This window comes from Bubalus bubalis, chromosome 7 (genome assembly GCF_019923935.1).
Source record: "Bubalus bubalis isolate 160015118507 breed Murrah chromosome 7, NDDB_SH_1, whole genome shotgun sequence".
Classification (NCBI taxonomy): domain Eukaryota; kingdom Metazoa; phylum Chordata; class Mammalia; order Artiodactyla; family Bovidae; genus Bubalus; species Bubalus bubalis.
Genome location: NC_059163.1, coordinates 34,086,435 through 34,103,590, shown reverse-complemented (window position 1 = coordinate 34,103,590; position 17,156 = coordinate 34,086,435). Strand labels below are relative to the sequence as shown.

At 37.0% G+C, this 17,156-nt stretch overlaps 1 protein-coding gene across 2 annotated transcripts in view; it reads right to left on the bottom strand.

The window, feature by feature from the left end:
- The window catches only part of CENPC (centromere protein C), a 91,909-nt gene that overhangs the window by 62,159 nt on the left and 12,594 nt on the right, over positions 1 to 17,156 (bottom strand). For both annotated transcript variants that reach the window (XM_044945834.1, XM_006079846.3), the window contains exons 6-8: positions 10,018 to 10,300; positions 8,547 to 8,762; positions 4,479 to 5,086 (exon numbers count right to left, since the gene is read on the bottom strand). In XM_044945834.1, the coding sequence (XP_044801769.1) occupies positions 4,479 to 5,086; positions 8,547 to 8,762; positions 10,018 to 10,300 (1,107 nt within the window). The remainder of the gene's footprint in view (positions 1 to 4,478; positions 5,087 to 8,546; positions 8,763 to 10,017; positions 10,301 to 17,156) is intronic.

The window sequence follows — 17,156 nt, the reverse complement described above, 5'->3', positions numbered from 1 at the left end:
GAGATTAACCCATGCACCTATGGGTACCTTCTTTTTCACAAAGGAGACAAGAATATACTATGGGGCAAAGATAGCCTCTTGAATACGTGGTGCTGGGAAAACTGGACAGCTACATGCAAACGAATGAAAAATTAGAAAACTACCTGATGCCATACACAAAGATAAACTCAAAATGGCTTAAAGACCTAAATGTAAGACCAGAAACTGTAAAACTCTTAGAGGAAAACATAAGTAAAACACTCGATGACATAAATCAAAGCAAGATCTTCTATGACCATTGCCTAGTGAAGTGCAGTGCAAGTCACTCAGTTGTGTCCAGCTCTTTGCAACCCCATGGCCTATACAGTCCATGGAATTCTCCAGGCCAGAATACTGGAGTGTGTAGCCTTTCCCTTCTCCAGGGGAGCTTCCCAACACAGGGATTAAACCCAGGTCTCCTGCATTGCAGGTGGATTCTTTACCAGCTGAGGCACAAGGGAAGCCCCACCTCCTAGAGTAATGGAAATAAAAACAAAAATAAACAAGTAGGACCTAATTAAACTTAAAAGCTTTTGCATAGCAAAGAAAACTATAAGCAGGGTGAAGAGACAACCCTCAGAATGGGAGAAAATAATAGCAAAGGGAAAAACTCACAAAGAATTAATTTCCAAAATATACAAGCAGCTCATACAATTCAATACCAGAAAAACAAACAACCCAATCAAAAAGTGGGAAAGGGACTTGAAGAGATATTTCTCCAAAGAGGACATACAGATGGCTAACAAGCACATGAAAAGATGTTCAACATCACTCATTATTAGAGATGTGCAAATCAAAACTACAATGAGATACCACCTAAGACCAGTCAGAATGGCCATCATCAAAAAGTCTACAAACAATAAATGCTGGAGAGGGTGTGGAGAAAAGGGAACGCTCCTGCATTGCTGGTGGGAATGTAAACTGATAACAGCCACTATGGAAGACGGTATGGAGATTCCTTAAAAAGCTAGGAATAAAACTACCATATGACCCAGCAATCCCACTCCTAGGCATACAACCTGAGGAAACCAAAACTGAAAAAGACACATGTAACCCAATGTTCACTGCAGCACTATTTACAGTAGCTAGAACATGGAAGCAACCTAGATGTCCATCGACAGATGAATGGATAAAGGTGTGGTACATACACAATGGAATACTACTCAGCCATAAAAAGGAACACATTTGAGTCAGTTCTAATGAGGTATACGAACCTAGAGCCTATCATACAGAGTGCAGTTAAGTCAGGAAGAGAAATATAAATATCGTACACTGACACATACATTTGGAATCTAAAAAGATGGCACTGATTAATTTATTTTCAGGGCAGCAATGGAGAAACAGACACAGAGAACAGACCTATGGACATGGGGGGACAGGAGGAGGGAGAAGGGGAGATGTATGGAGAGAGTTACATGGAAATTTAAAATACCATATGTAAAATAGACAGCCAATGGGAATTTGCTGTATGACTCAGGGAACTCAAACAGGGGCTCTGTGACAGGCTAGGATGTGAAAGGTGGGATGCAGAGGGAGATAGGAGGGAGGTTCAGGAGGGAGGGGACCTATGGCTGATTCTTGTTGATATATGACAAAAAAAAAACACAAAATTCTGTAAAGTAAATTTCCTTCGATTAAAAAATTAAAAAAAAAAAAAACAACCTAACAATAGCATTACCATATGATCTGCAAACTCACTCCTGGGCATGGATCTGGAGAAAACCATAATTTAAAAAGATATATGCACCTCAATGTTCATTGCAGCACTACTTACTATAGCCAAGACGTGGAAGTAAACTAAATGTCCATCCATAGATGACTGGATAAAGAAGGTGTGGTAATTATATACATACATACATACATACACAACACACACACACAATGGAGTAATACTCATCCATAAAAAAGAATGAAACTAGGCCATTTGCAACAACATGGATGGATTTAGAGATTAGCATACTTAGTGAAACTCAGCAGTGGCCACAGGACAGGAAAAGGTCAGTTTTCATTCCAATCCCAAAGAAAGGCAATGCCAAAGAATGCTCAAACTACCACACAATTGCACTCATCTCACACGCTAGTAAAGTAATGCTCAAAATTCTCCAAGCCAGGCTTCAGCAACATGCAAACTGTGAACTTCCTGATGTTCAAGCTGGTTTTAGAAAAGGCAGAGGAACCAGAGATCAAATTGCCAACATCCACTGGATCATCGAAAAAGCAAGAGAGTTCCAGAAAAACATCTATTTCTGCTTTCTTGACTATGCCAAAGCCTTTGACTGTGTGGATCACAATAAACTGTGGAAAATTCTGAAAGAGATGGGAATACCAGACCACCTGACCTGCCTCTTGAGAAATCTGTATGCAGGTCAGGAAGCAACAGTTAGAACTGGACATGGAACAACAAACTGGTTCCAAATACGAAAAGAAGTACGTCAAGGATGTATATTGTCACCCTGTTTATTTAACTTATATGCAGAGTACATCATGAGAAACGCTGGACTGGAAGAAACACAAGCTGGAATCAAGACTGCTGGGAGAAATATCAATAACCTCAGATATGCAGATGACACCACCCTTATGGCAGAAAGGGAAGAGGAACTAAAAAGCCTCTTGATGAAAGTGAAAAGAGGAGAGTGAAAAAGTTGGCTTAAAGCTCAAAGTTCAGAAAACAAAGATCATGGCATCCGGTCCCATCACTTCATGGGAAATAGATGGGGAAACAGTGGAAACAGTGTCAGACTTGATTTTTCTGGGCTCCAAAATCACTGCAGAGGGTGACTGCAGCCATGAAATTAAAAGACGCTTACTCCTTGGAAGGAAAGTTATGACCAACCTAGATAGCATATTCAAAAGCAGAGACATTACTTTGCCAACAAAGGTTCATCTAGTCAAGGCTATGGTTTTTCCTGTGGTTATGTATGGATGTGAGAGTTGGACTGTGAAGGCGGCTGAGTGCCGAAGAATTGATGCTTTTGAAGTGTGGTGTTGGAGAAGACTCTTGAGAGTCCCTTGGACTGCAAGGAGTTCCAACCAGTCCATTCTGAAGGAGATCAGCCCTGGGATTTCTTTGGAAGGACTGATGCTGAGGCTGAAACTCCAGTACTTTGCCCATGTCATGCAAAGAGTTGACTCACTGGAAAAGACTCTGATGCTGGGAGGGATTTGGGGCAAGAGGAGAAGGGGACAACAGAGGATAAGATGGCAGGATGGTATCACCGACTCGATGGACGTGAGTCTCAGGGAACTCCGGGAGTTGGTAATGGACAGGGAGGCCTGGCGTGTTGCGATTCATGGGGTCGCAGAGAGTTGGACATGACTGAGCGACTGATCTGATCTGATCTGATCTGATACTTAGTGATGTAAGCCAGACAGAGAAAAACAAATATCATATGATATCCCTTATTGTGGATATCAGAAAAAATAAAAAGATACAAATAGGGGATGGAGGTAAATTAGGAATTTGGGATTAACATATACACACTACTATAAATGAAACAGACAACTAATAAAGACCTTCTATACTGCACAAGGAAGTATGCTGAGTATCTTATAATAACCTGTAAGAGAAAAGAACTTCAATGTGTGTGTGTGTGTGTGTGTGTGTGTGTGTGTGTGTGTAACTGATTCAGTTTGCCATACACCTAAAACTAACACAACATTGTAAGTCAACTATACTTCAATTTTAAAAAGTGATACAAAAAAGCACAAGTTGATCTTTTCTTCATGATACTGTCACCATTATAAACCTCAATTACTATACAGAGAGATGACTAAAGAGAGTGGTTATATTTCAGGTTTCACTTGGACAATCCGAGTTTATGCTTACTTTCATGACATCCTCTCCCATTTTCATGTGTCCCAGTTTGTATAATAAATGATATACTGTCCCAAAATAAAAAGTTTTTTGAGATTATTAGTTGATTATTCTCTGTGCTTCCAATAGCATCCTGTGGATGTATGTATATTTATGTTAGTCTACAGACATTACCAGATGGATCTTTTTTAATGATGGAAATTATTTATTAGCAATCTTTGTAAGTTCAGAGCCTAATACAGTGTCTGACATTCAATAATTTTTAGATAAATGAGTAAATAATTGAACATAGTAGTATTAATTTTTATCTGCAAGAACTAGCCCCACTAGCTGATTTCTTATCCAAATTTATATTTTAATAAGCCTCAAGAATATATGATGCTGTCTTATTTGTGTTCTGTTAACTACCTGGTTTACTAAGGATTTGCCTTTTACTTCTCCCTTTACATATGCTATAATCTTAGAAGCTACCCCAAAATCAAGTGACCTGGAGCTGAAGTACAATGTAAAATAGTCTAGAAAACAGCTTGCAGGCTTTCGAGTCTTTGTATAGATTTAATGCCTACTTCCTAAAGCTAAATAGGAATATTATAAAAAGAAAAGTGGTAGGTTAATATTCACAGTTACATTTAATATAAACACTTACCCACAGAAAGCAACTGATTGTTGGAAATGCTAACGCTTATCTCTTCACCCTCTTCCATATTTTTGTCTGAATTTCTTTGTAACTTGTCTTGGACAGTATGTGATATATTTATATTTTTATCTTTAGATTGCCTCACATCAACTTCTTCTTCAGGTACATTGGCCTTAGATTTTGTTCTCTGGTTTTGTTTTATAGTCCTTTTGCCTCCAGATGATTTTTTTGCATTCTCAGAATATATTTCATATTTTGTAGATTTACAATTATTTTCTACATCATCTGACAAAGCACAACTCCCACCCAGTATTTTTTGTTCAGAGGGCTGAGATTTCTCTATTGGGTGAGCTTTGCCAGGATGCTTGTTACTTGTCAAAGCCACAGATGGTACACTGTCATGTTTTTCTCTTGACTTCTTCCTCTGAAGGACAGTGCTCTCAGCAGGGGATGCTGTGTGCTGCTTCAGAGGCCCAGTCTTTCTTGGTATAGTAATCCAAGGTTGACTGACAAAACTTTTATCTGATTCATCAATTATAAATTCATCTTCCAATAACTTCATATTATTTGCAGGAGATAAATGAGGTGGAACAGTTGCTATATGCCTAACAACAGAACTAAAACAGAATGTTACAATAAATAATAGCTCAAAAATATAAAGCTTATATCTTTGCTTTAAAGAGCAGTTGACATGTCTCTTCAATTTTTCCTTATACTTTTAAAATCTTTCCCTCCTTTTACATTTCTGTAATATCTGATCATACTCATTTATAACATTGATGGGATCACAAAAATTTAAAGCTGGAAGCATCTCTATAGACTTCATCAACTAATTTCTAGTTCCCCATTCATTAGAAATATTAAACAGATGAAACCCAGAGATGTATAAATACTGCCCAGCTATACTCATTTACAGTATAAAAATGCATGCCATTATTATAATGTTAAATTGAATTTTGTTTTTATACATGTCTCATGAGCATGAATTTCTTAACATCCAAAACAAGATTATTTCTGAGACACCTTCTAGTTTAACAATTTAAGAAACAGTACTAAATTATAGACTAAATTATATTACATAAAAATTCATTCCAAGTTTGAAACTTCACACACATTTTCGTACGTGTTTAATCTGATGGAATAATTTTGCATTTCCTTCCTCTTTATGACAACAGCCTTGAGCAAACCATATCCTAGAGTGAAATATGCAAAAAAAAAAAAAGGGCAAACATCCAAATTCCGAAGGCAGTGCATGTACTCCTTTTTCTGCCTTTTTCACTTGAGTAAGGATGCTTAACTATTTTCATACACAGTAGAAGAAAAGCTAGGATGGCAAAACGATTATCATGTCTATATTTTTTCCCTTTATAAAAAGATTATGAGATGAAAATGCCTTCTATACTTCTCTAATCTCAAACACTTCATAAATCTTTCAATATAAAAAACATATACATATATATGCTAAGAAACAGATCTTCTAATAGGCAGTCTTATTAGTTTATATAATTAGAAAAATCTAGAAAATCTAATAAAAAAAGTATGAATAGGAGACTATATAATATATAAATAGAAGATCATATATAAACAAATATTATTTTTCAGCACTTAATTAGCCAATCTGATAGAAATATGTTTAATTTGCTTTATTGTGTATTATCTGTAGGGCTTCCCAGGTGGTTCAGTGGTAAAGACTCTGCCTGCCAATGCAGGAGAGGGTACGATCCCCTGGAGAAGAAAATGGCAATCCACTCCAGCATTCTTGCCAGGGAAATTATGTGGACAAAGGAGTCCGGTGGGCTATAGTTTTTGGGGTCGCAAAAGAGTGGACACAACTTAGGGACTAAAGAACAACAAATATTACCTGCAATATCTATTAATTCCAACATTAAAGAAGTAATCCTAGGACTTCTTGGAGGTCCAGTGGTTAGAACTCTACACTCCCTCTGCAGGGGACATAGGTTCAATCCCTGGACAGGGAACTAGGATCCCACATGCCAGGCAGCCAGAAAAACAAAAAATAATGCTATGTATTTAAAAATAAAAGTTTTCCCAAACCAGCTAATAAGAACTCTCTATATCCCTCCTTTATTCCATTTCAAGAGACTTTCATAACTTTAAGGTTATTCAAACCAAAGATATCCTTTGAAAAGCACCTTCACACTTACTACAGATCAAATGTTTATATCCCTCTGAAATTAATAAATTAAAACCTAATCCCCAATATGATGGTATTTTAGGGTGGGGTCTTTAGGTAGTGATTAGGTAATTAGGGTGCAATGGCTCATTAATGGAATTAGCACCTTTATAAGAGAAACCCCAGAAAACTCCCTCACTCCCTTCTACCTTTTGAAGTTATAGCAGTAAGATAGCTATCATGAACCAGGAAGCAGGTCTCACCAGACACTGAAACTACTTGATCCTTGATCTTGGACTTCTCAGCCTCTAGCATTGTGAAATAAATTTCTGTTGCTTATAAGCCATCCAGACTATGCTGGTCTATTTAGCAGCCCAAATTAAAGATACAATTTTAATTAAATATTAAAATTCATAATACAGAAAGATGACTTCCGGCTCAGTGGAAAAATGCCATCTGAGTTGGATCTTGAAGAATGGATATGACTTGCCCATGAGGACATGTAATAAAGAATCAGAAGGAAAAGCATAAGCAAAACAAAGAAGCAAGAAAACATGAGGAATAGTGAACAGTTACATCTGGTTATAGCAATTAAACAAACTATAAGTAGTTTATCAAAAAACTGACACATTAAAAAATAATTACTCTTTTGGACACAGATATAATTAGTCCATAAATGTAACATATTTGTATCAGATAGCAGAGACAATATGCATACAGGGGTAAAAATGCCATATGTACCTATGTGTACACACACACACACATCATACAGAAAGAGAAAGAGAGATGGGAGAGAAGGATCAAGAGTATGGAGGTAGAAGGAGGAAGGAGTCAACTATGGAACAGAGACTGAACCAAAGAGGAATTTCATTCATTCAGTGTTTTTATAAAACTTTCCTAATAGATTTGCGAGCACTCTGACAAATGTCATAGAAAATACAAAAGAAACTAAACTCTCAGAAAGATGGGCTTATGTCTTAATCTACTAAGAAAGACATACATAAAATAGTTAAACTGTAATACAAGGTTAAGAAATTATACACTGGAGTGAAACTTTTAGAAGAAAATATAAACTGGCATATGACAAGGGGAAAGGGTGTGCCAAAGCCAGGACAACTGCAAATACATATGACAGAAACAATTCACTAGTGAGAGTGAAGACCTTAAATATCAGCTATAAAGTGAAAGCGATAGTCACTCAATTGTGTCCGACTCCCTGTGACTCCATGGACTGTAGCCTGCCAGGTTCTTCTGTCCATGGAATTCTCCAGGGAACAATACTGGAGTGGGCTGCCATTCCCTTCTCCAGGGGATCTTCCAGACTCAGTGATTGAAGCCAAGTTCCTGCACTACAAGCAAATCCTTTACTGTCTGAGCCACTGGGAAAGCCCCAAATACCAGCTGACAATTCTGAAACTTATTCTGTAGACCACTGGTTCTCAACCCTAGCTGCTGTCAATTCCAGTTAACTCTATGTGCAGCCAGTTAAAAATCACTGAATGGACACTGTGGAACTACTGAAGGTTTTTAAGTAGGCAAGAACCGATTAAAACTTATTTTAGGACTACCATTTTACTAACATAATCAAAAGAAATAGAAAAAAATATTTAAAACACTTAACAATGACACGTAGGCACCTTGACAATTTTACTTCTAAATATTTCCTTTATTTTTTGATATCATACATACTAGAAAGTGTTGATGAACAGAAGTAATAAAAGCTGAAGAAACTTATTTTCTTTTACATTTAATTTAGAACCCATTAAATGATGGCTTTGGGGTTAGTTTACTGGTAAGAAATTCACTCTCTTTATGGGTTAAACATAATTTCAATTAAAAATTATGTCAATTAAGATTAACTTCTGGTTAAATGTCATTAAGAATCCTTAAGTACTATTCAAAGAATATAAAAGAAAAATGTGGATCATTTCTTAATAACTTACCTGGATTCACTTTTTCTTTTTACAGTTTCTAAAAACAACGTTGAAAAACTCTTCCTAGCTTGTGGTTGATTTTCATATTCTGAGTCTTGTATTCTTTTTTGAGATGTTCCTGACTGTTTCCTTTCTTGTAGTCCTTCTGATACTTTATCCTCTATTTCTGATACTTCATTCATTATTTCTACTTTCTTTAAAACATCTTTATCTTCAAAGCTTAACCTAAAAGGTTAGAAGGAGGACAAGCTGAATATTTCCACCATTTGCTGAGTTATAAGTTTTCTTAAACTTCCCTACAGTGATAATACAACCACCTAAAAAATTTTCCAGTGGGCCTTTATTTAAACTTTATAAATGCTGATGTGTTTCTCTCACACAAATTATACAAGACAAATTGTTCAGAAAAATTAAATTTTGTACTTGCTGATAGAAAAAAAAAATAAAAGAGAAAAGGAATGGTAAAATCCTATAACAAGGCAAATTGTAGCTTAAAATACTAGTTCTCAAACATTTCATATGAACCTGAATCCTCTGGGGCATCTTATTAAAATGTAGATTTTGATTCAATAGGTCTAGCATAGAGTTTGAGATTATGCATTTCTAACAGGCTTCCAGATCATATCATTTCTCTTGATCCTGAGCTGCAGATCACACTTTGGACTGCAAAATCCTGGAGTGTAGTTAACTCCTCAGCTCCAAGAATCAAACAGGAAAGACCCTATACGGATATTATACTTATGGCAAAGGTTCTTCAATAGCAAAGGACCTTGAACAATCAATTTTGCTTCTTAAAGGCCAAAGGGAAAGAAAGCCCCAGGAAATGGATGTGGGTTTACCACAATTATCTTCAACAACACTTCCTGTTTGCTCTCCCTCAAAGTGACCTGATACATACCTACGCTGGTAATTAAAAATAACATATGGAAAATACAAATTATTTATCTTAGAAAGCTACAGAAAATTATGAGAAAAAATAGCCTGTGATAAACCATAATGAAAAAGAATATTAAAAAGAATGTGTGTGTATATATACATATATATACATAACTGAGTCAATTTGCTATACAGCAGTAATTAATACATTTTAATTCAACTATATGACACTCAAAAATATTTTTAAAAAGTATCTGAATATAACAAAATATTTACATATGTCAAATTTGAATATATGAGTGCCTATTGTGTTATCTTCTATAGGTCTTTAGTATTTTTTTTTTAGATCTTAAAGAAAAAAGAAAAAAAATATGCTTTTCCATAGACCATAGAAAAGTTTACCCCCAAACTTTTCAGAAGTATACTTTAAGGCCTTCCATAATAAATATAAATTGAATATATACCCAACGTATGTCTACTTTTCTCATAACATGTAAATATTCAATGCTTACTGTAAAATACATAAAAGACTAAATTACCCATCTTTTAACATAAAAAATGAAATTGTTACAGAAAGATTAATATTTCATAAATAAAACTTCACCTTTTTCTGGTTTTATGAGAAATCTGTGTACTTGAAGACAGCATATTTACTGAATTTTCAGAAGTGTAGGTCTCTCTCTTTTGGGCAACAGATGAACTACCCTTTTGCAATGAAGATGCTTTTATATCCAGGTCAGAAGGTGAGCCAATAGATAAGTAACACTCCTCATCAGCTTCATTGTGATTATCTTTTAGTTTTTTACTTGACATTTTTCTCAAGTCAGATGTATTTTTAGAATGAACATCAGTTGCTAAAATTTTCTGATGAACCTCATGGTCCTGAACTGCAAAAAAAATTGTATGAAGATGTTAAAAACTCTTTAAATAATATTAGAACAAAATGCGCTTTCTGAAGTTCAGCAACAATTTAATTAGACAGTTTTCAGAAGACTCACAAATCTTCAGGTTTATAATCAAAGATCTAGGAATAAAATATGAAAGTACTTTAAAAATTCTAAGTTATGAAATTAATAAACTGAAAGATGTATTTGGTCCATGCTCCACAGTTCTGAAATGAGTAAAAGCTTCAAACATAGAAAATTCACAGTTCTATTGATACATTAAATTTATTCAAGATTTGAATACCGTCAAACTCATAGAAGGAGAGATTAGAAAAGTGGATGCCAGGGACTGGGAGGAGGGAGAGATTTAGAGTTCTTGATTAACAGATGCAAAGTTTCAGTTGTACAAGATATATAAATTAGATATCTAGTGTACAACATTGTGTCTATAGGTAACAATACTCTACTGTACACTTAAAAATCGGTTGAGAGAGATCGCACTTAAAACATTTTTACCACAACAAAATAAAAAATGTTTTAGAGATTTGAATAAATCTATACATAGCCTCTTGATGAAAGGGAAAGTGGAGAGTGAAAAAGTTGGCTCAAAGCTCAACATTCAGAAAACGAAGATCATGGCATCCAGTCCCATCACTTCATGGGAAATAGACGGGCAAACAGTGGAAACAGTGTCAGACTTGATTTTTCTGGGCTCCAAAATCACTACAGAGGGTGACTGCAGCCATGAAATTAAAAGACGCTTACTCCTTGGAAGGAAAGTTATGACCAACCTAGATAGCATATTCAAAAGCAGAGACATTACTTTGCCAACAAAGGTCCGTCTAGTCAAGGCTATGGTTTTTCCTGTGGTCATGTACGGATGTGAGAGTTGGACTGTGAAGAAGGCTGAGCGCCGAAGAATTGATGCTTTTGAAGTGTGGTGTTGGAGAAGACTCTTGAGAGTCCCTTGGACTGCAAGGAGATCCAACCAGTCCATTCTGAAGATCAGCCCTGGGATTTCTTTGAAAGGACTGATGCTGAAGCTGAAACTCCAGTACTTTGGCCACCTCATGCCAAGAGTTGACTCATTGGAAAAGACTCTGATGCTGGAAGGGATTGGGGGCAAGAGGAGAAGGGGACGACAGAGGATGAGATGTCTGGATGGCATCACTGACTCGATGGACGTGAGTCTGAGTGAACTCTGGGAGTTAGTGATGGACAGGGAGGCCTGGCGTGCTGCGACTCATGGGGTCGCAAAGAGTCAGACACGACTGAGTGACTGATCTGATCTGATACACAGCTAAGAGCTTCCCAGGTGACTCAGTGGTAATGAATTTGCCTGCCCGGCAAGAGACCTGGGTTTGATCCCTGGGTTAGGATGACGCCCTGGAGAAGGAAATGGCAGCCAACTCCAGTATTCTTGCCTAGGAAACCCCATGGATACAGGAGCCTGGTGAATGGAGCTGGAAAAGAGTCAGACACTACTTAGTGACTAAACAACATACATAGCTAAAATAAATAATAGGTAATCCTACAGAAATTATGAGATTCAATCTTTAGGTTAAAAGTTGAGTAAACTAGGGCAGCTAGAGGAGCACACTTTTGCACATATGCATACATATGTACCTATGGAACAGATATATATAGATATATAATATGCATGTCTATATAGAGAGAATATTAATAAATATATATGCATGTATGTATTTAAGAGATGACACTTTGGATTTCAAAATCTAAGAATGTATAAATTTTTAAAAATAAATAAAAAAAACAATTTAAGAATGTACTTAACCAGTGGGAGATGTTATCTCATTATAGCTTTGATTTGCTATAATAATAAGAATAATAATAATAATCTCTCATAATGAGCGATGTTAAGCATCTTTTCATGTGTTTATTAGCCATCTACATGTCTTTTTGGAGAAATGTCTGTTTAGGTCTTTTTCCCACTTTTTGATTGGATTGTTTGTTTTTCTGGTATTGACTTATATGAGTTATTGTATATTTTGGAAATTAATCCTTTGTCAGTTGTTTCATTTGCTATTATTTTCTCCCATTCTGAGGTTGTCTTTCACCTTGTTTATAGTTTCCTTTGCTGTGCAAAGCTTTTAAGTTTAATTAGGTCCCACTTGTTTTTGTTTTTATTTCCTTTACTCTAGGAAGTGGATCACAGAGGATCTTGCTTTATGCCATGGAGTGTTCTGCTTATGTTTTCCTCTAAGTTTTATAGTTTCCTGTCTTATATTTAGGTCCTTAATACATTTTGAGTTTATCTTTGTGTATGGCATCAGGTATGTTTGACTCTTTTGCAACCCCATGGTCTATATACAGTCCATGGAATTCTCCAGGCCAGAATACTGTAGTGGATAGCCTTTCCCTTCTCCAGGGGATGTTCCCAACCCAGGAATCAAACCCAGGTCTCCTGCATTGCAGGCAATTCTTTACCAGCTGAGCCACAAGGGAAGCCCACATGGTGCTAGGAAGTGTTCTAACTTCATTCTTTTACATGTAGCTGTCCAGTTTTCCCAGCACCACTTATTCAAGAGGCTATCTTTGCCCCATTGTTTAGTCTTGCCTTCTCTGTCAAAAAGAAGGTACCCATAGGTGCGTGGGTTTATTTCTGGGCTTTCTATCTTGTTCCATTGGTCTATATTTCTCTTTTTGTGCCAGTATCATACTGTCTTGATGACTGTAGCTTTGTAGTATAATCTGAAGTCAGGAAGGTTGCCTCCTCCAGCTCCATTCTTTTTCTCAAACTGCATTGGCTATTCAGGGTCTTTTGTGTTTCTATATGAATTGTAAAATTTTTTGTTCTAGTTCTGTGAAAAATGCCACTGGTAATTTGATAGGTATCACACTCAATCTGTAGACTGCATTTGGTAACATAGTCATTTTCACAATATTAATTCTTCCAACCCAGGAACATGGAGTATCTGTTTATGTCATCTGATTTCTTTATCTGTCTCTTAAAATTTTCTGTAAACAGTTCTTTTGTCTCCATGCTGCTGCTAAGTTGCTTCTGTCGTGTCCGACTCTGTGCGACCCCACAGACGGCAGCCCACCAGGCTTCCCCGTCCCTGGGATTCTCCAGGCAAGAACACTGGAGTGGGTTGCCATTTCCTTCTCCAATGCATGAAAGTGAAAAGTGAAGTCGCTCAGTCATGTCCGACCCTCAACAACCCCATGGACTGCAGCCTTCTAGGCTCCTCCATCCATGGGATTTTCCAGGCAAGAGTACTGGAGTGGGGTGCCACTGCCTTCTCCATTGGGTAGGTTTATTCCTAGATATTTTATTCTTTTTGTTGCAATGGTGAAAGGGATTTATTCCTTTATTTCTGACATTATTCATTATTAGTATATAGGAATGCAAGTGATTTCTGTGTATTGATTTTGTATCCCACAATTTTGCTGAATTCACTGATTAGCTCTAGTAATTTTCTGACAGTATTTTTAGGGTTTTCTGTGTATAGATTCATGTTGTCTGCAAACAGTAGGAGCTTTACTTCTTTTCCGATCTGGAATCCTTTTATTTCTTTTTCTTCTGATTGCCGTACCTATGACTTCCAAAACTATGTTGAAAAACAGTGGTGAGAGTGGACACCCTTGTCTTGTTCCTGATCATAGAAGGAATGCTTTCAGTTTCTCACCATTGACAATAATGTTAGCTGTGGGCTTATCATATACAGCCTTTACTGTGTTGAGGTATTCAGATGCAGAGTTCCAAAGAATAGCAGGAGAGATAAGAAAGCCTTCCTCAGTGATCAATGCAAAGAAATAGAGGAAAACAACAGAATGGAAAAGACTAGAGATCTCTTCAAGAAATTTAGAGATATCAAGGGAACATTTCATGCAAAGATGGGCTCGATAAAGGACAGAAATGGTATGGACATAGCAGAAGCAGAAGATATTAAAAAGAGGTGGCAAGAATACACAGAAGAACTGTACAAAAAAGAGCTTCACAACCAAGATAATCACAATGGTATGATCACTCACCTAGAGCCAGACATTCTGGAATGTGAAGTCAAGTGGGCCTTAGAAAGCATCACTACGAACAAAGCTAGTGGAGGTGATGGAATTCCAGTTGAGCTATTTCAAATCCTGAAAGATGATGCTGTGAAAGTGCTGCACTCAATAAGCCAGCAAACTGGAAAACTCGGCAGTGGCCACAGGACTGGAAAAGGTCAGTTTTCATTCCAATCCCAAAGAAAGGCAATGCCAAAGAACGCTCAAACTACCACACAATTGCACTCATCTCACACGCTAGTAAAGTAATGCTCAAAATTCTGCAAGCCAGGCTTCAGCAATACGTGAACTGTGAACTTCCAGATGTTCAAGCTGGTTTTAGAAAAGGCAGAGGAACCAGAGTTCAAATTGCCAACATCCACTGGATCATGGAAAAAGCAAGAGAGTTCCAGAACAACATCTATTTCTGCTTTATTGACTATGCCAAAGCCTTTGACTGTGTGGATCACAATAAACTGTGGAAAATTCTGAAAGAGAGGGGAATACCAGACCACCTGACCTGCCTCTTGAGAAACCTATATGCAGGTCAGGAAGCAACAGTTAGAACTGGACATGGAACAACAAACTGGTTCCAAATTGGGAAAGGAGTACGTCAAGGCTGTATATTGTCACCCTGCTTAATTAACTTCTATGCAGAGTACATAATGAGAAACGCTGGGCTGGAAGAAGCATAAGCTGGAATCAAGATTGCCAGGAGAAATATCAATAACCTCAGATATGCAGAATATATCACCCTTATGGCAGAAAGTGAAGAGGAACTAAAAAGCCTCTTGATGAAGGTGAAAGAGGAGAGTGAAAAAATTGGCTCAAAGCTCAACATTCAGAAAACGAAGATCATGGCATCTGGTCCCATCACTTCATGGCAAACAGATGAGGAAACAGTGGAAACAGTGTCAGACTTTATTTTTGAGGGCTCCAAAATCACTGCAGAGGGTGACTGCAGCCATGAATTTAAAAGACACTTAGCCCTTGGAAGGAAAGTTATGACCAACCTAGATAGCATATTCAAAAGCAGAGACATTACTTTGCCAACAAAGGTCCGTACAGTCAAGGCTATGGTTTTTCCAGTGGTCAAGTATGGATGTGAGAGTTGGACTGTGAAGAAAGCTAAGCGCCAAAGAATTGATGCTTTTGAACTGTGGTGTTGGAAAAGACTCTTGAGAGTCCCTTGGACTGCAAGGAGATCCAACCAGTCCATTCTGAAGGAGATCAGCCCTGGGATTTCTTTGGAAGGACTGATGCTAAAGGTGAAACTCCAGTTCTTTGGCCACCTCATGAGAAGAGTTGATTTATTGGAAAAGACTCTGATGCTGGGAGGGATTGGGAGCAGGAAGATAAGGGGACGACAGAGGATGAGATGGCTGGATGGCATCACTGACTCGATGGACGTGAGTCTCAGTGAACTCCGGGAGTTGGTGATGGACAGGGAGGCCTGGCGTGCTGCGATTCATGGGGTCGCAAAGAGTCAGACACAACTGAGCGACTGATCTGATATGATCTGATCTGAATCATAAATGGGTGATGAATTATGTCGTAGGCTTTTTCTGCATCTACTGAGAGAATCATGTGTTTTTTTCTTTCAATTTGTTAGTACGGTGATCACATTGATTGATTTGCATATAATGAAGAATCCTTGCATCCCTGGAATAAACCCAACTTAATCATTGTATATGAGCTTTTTAATGTGTTGTTGAATTCTATTTGCTAGAATTTTGTTGAGGATTCTTGCATCTATGTTCATCAGTGATACTAGCTTGAAGGACATAAAAGATATATGTTGTAAATAGAAAAGCTAAATGATACTAAAATAAGACTTTTCACAAAATGCCCATACAAATCAATCCAACCTCAGTGAAAACCATAATAAAATTTTACTGGAAACAATAAATAAAGTTCATAGAAAGTAAAAACTTCTAAGAGTGGCAGAATAGTGACTATAAACACCTTTATATCACCATATTGCTATAAAAATACTATTAAACAGTATTGTGTTGACATTAAGAATAAACAAGTGGACCAAAATTCAAAAGTACACTGAGGGACCTCCCTGGTGGTATAGTGGATAAGAATCCATCTGCCAATGTAGGAGACACATCCACATGCCGTGGAGCAATTACGCCAGTGCACCACAGTTATTGAGTGTGGGTACCGCAACTACTGAAGCCCAGGAGCCCTAGAGCCTTGCCCTGCAACAAGAGAAGACACTGCAAGGAGCAGTGTGCACACCACAATGAAGAGTAGCCCCCACTCACTGCAACTAAAGAAAGCATGCAGCCAGTAATGAAGACCCAGCACAGCCAAAAATAAATAAATAAAATTATTTTTTTAAAGCTTATTGAATGATATATGATAAAGTAGCCCATTGAGATGAGAATGGATCAAGTAACTAACGAACACACCTAGCACAAATGACCATGATGAAGAAAGTATTTAATAAAATTATAACATTATGTCACATTATATACCAAAACACATTCCAGATGGATTAAAGGTTTAAATTAAAAAGAAAGATGCTAAGATGAAAATCTAAGTATTATATATGCTTTCAGGATAAAACAAATCTTTTAACCAAAACAGGAAACAGGAAAAAGAATTCCGACATTTGACAAGTCAAATAAAAAATGTTACCTATCATATAAGATACTATAACCAAAATCTGTAATAGTTAAGGGATCATTTGGAAAAATACCTGTCACATATATTACAGACTTTTAATTACATATATTCAATTTAAAGACTTCTCATAAACCAGAAGAAACAAATGGGCAAAGCATATGGACAAACAACTAAGATAAAAAGAAATTCAAATAGCCAGTAAACTTATAAAAAGGTG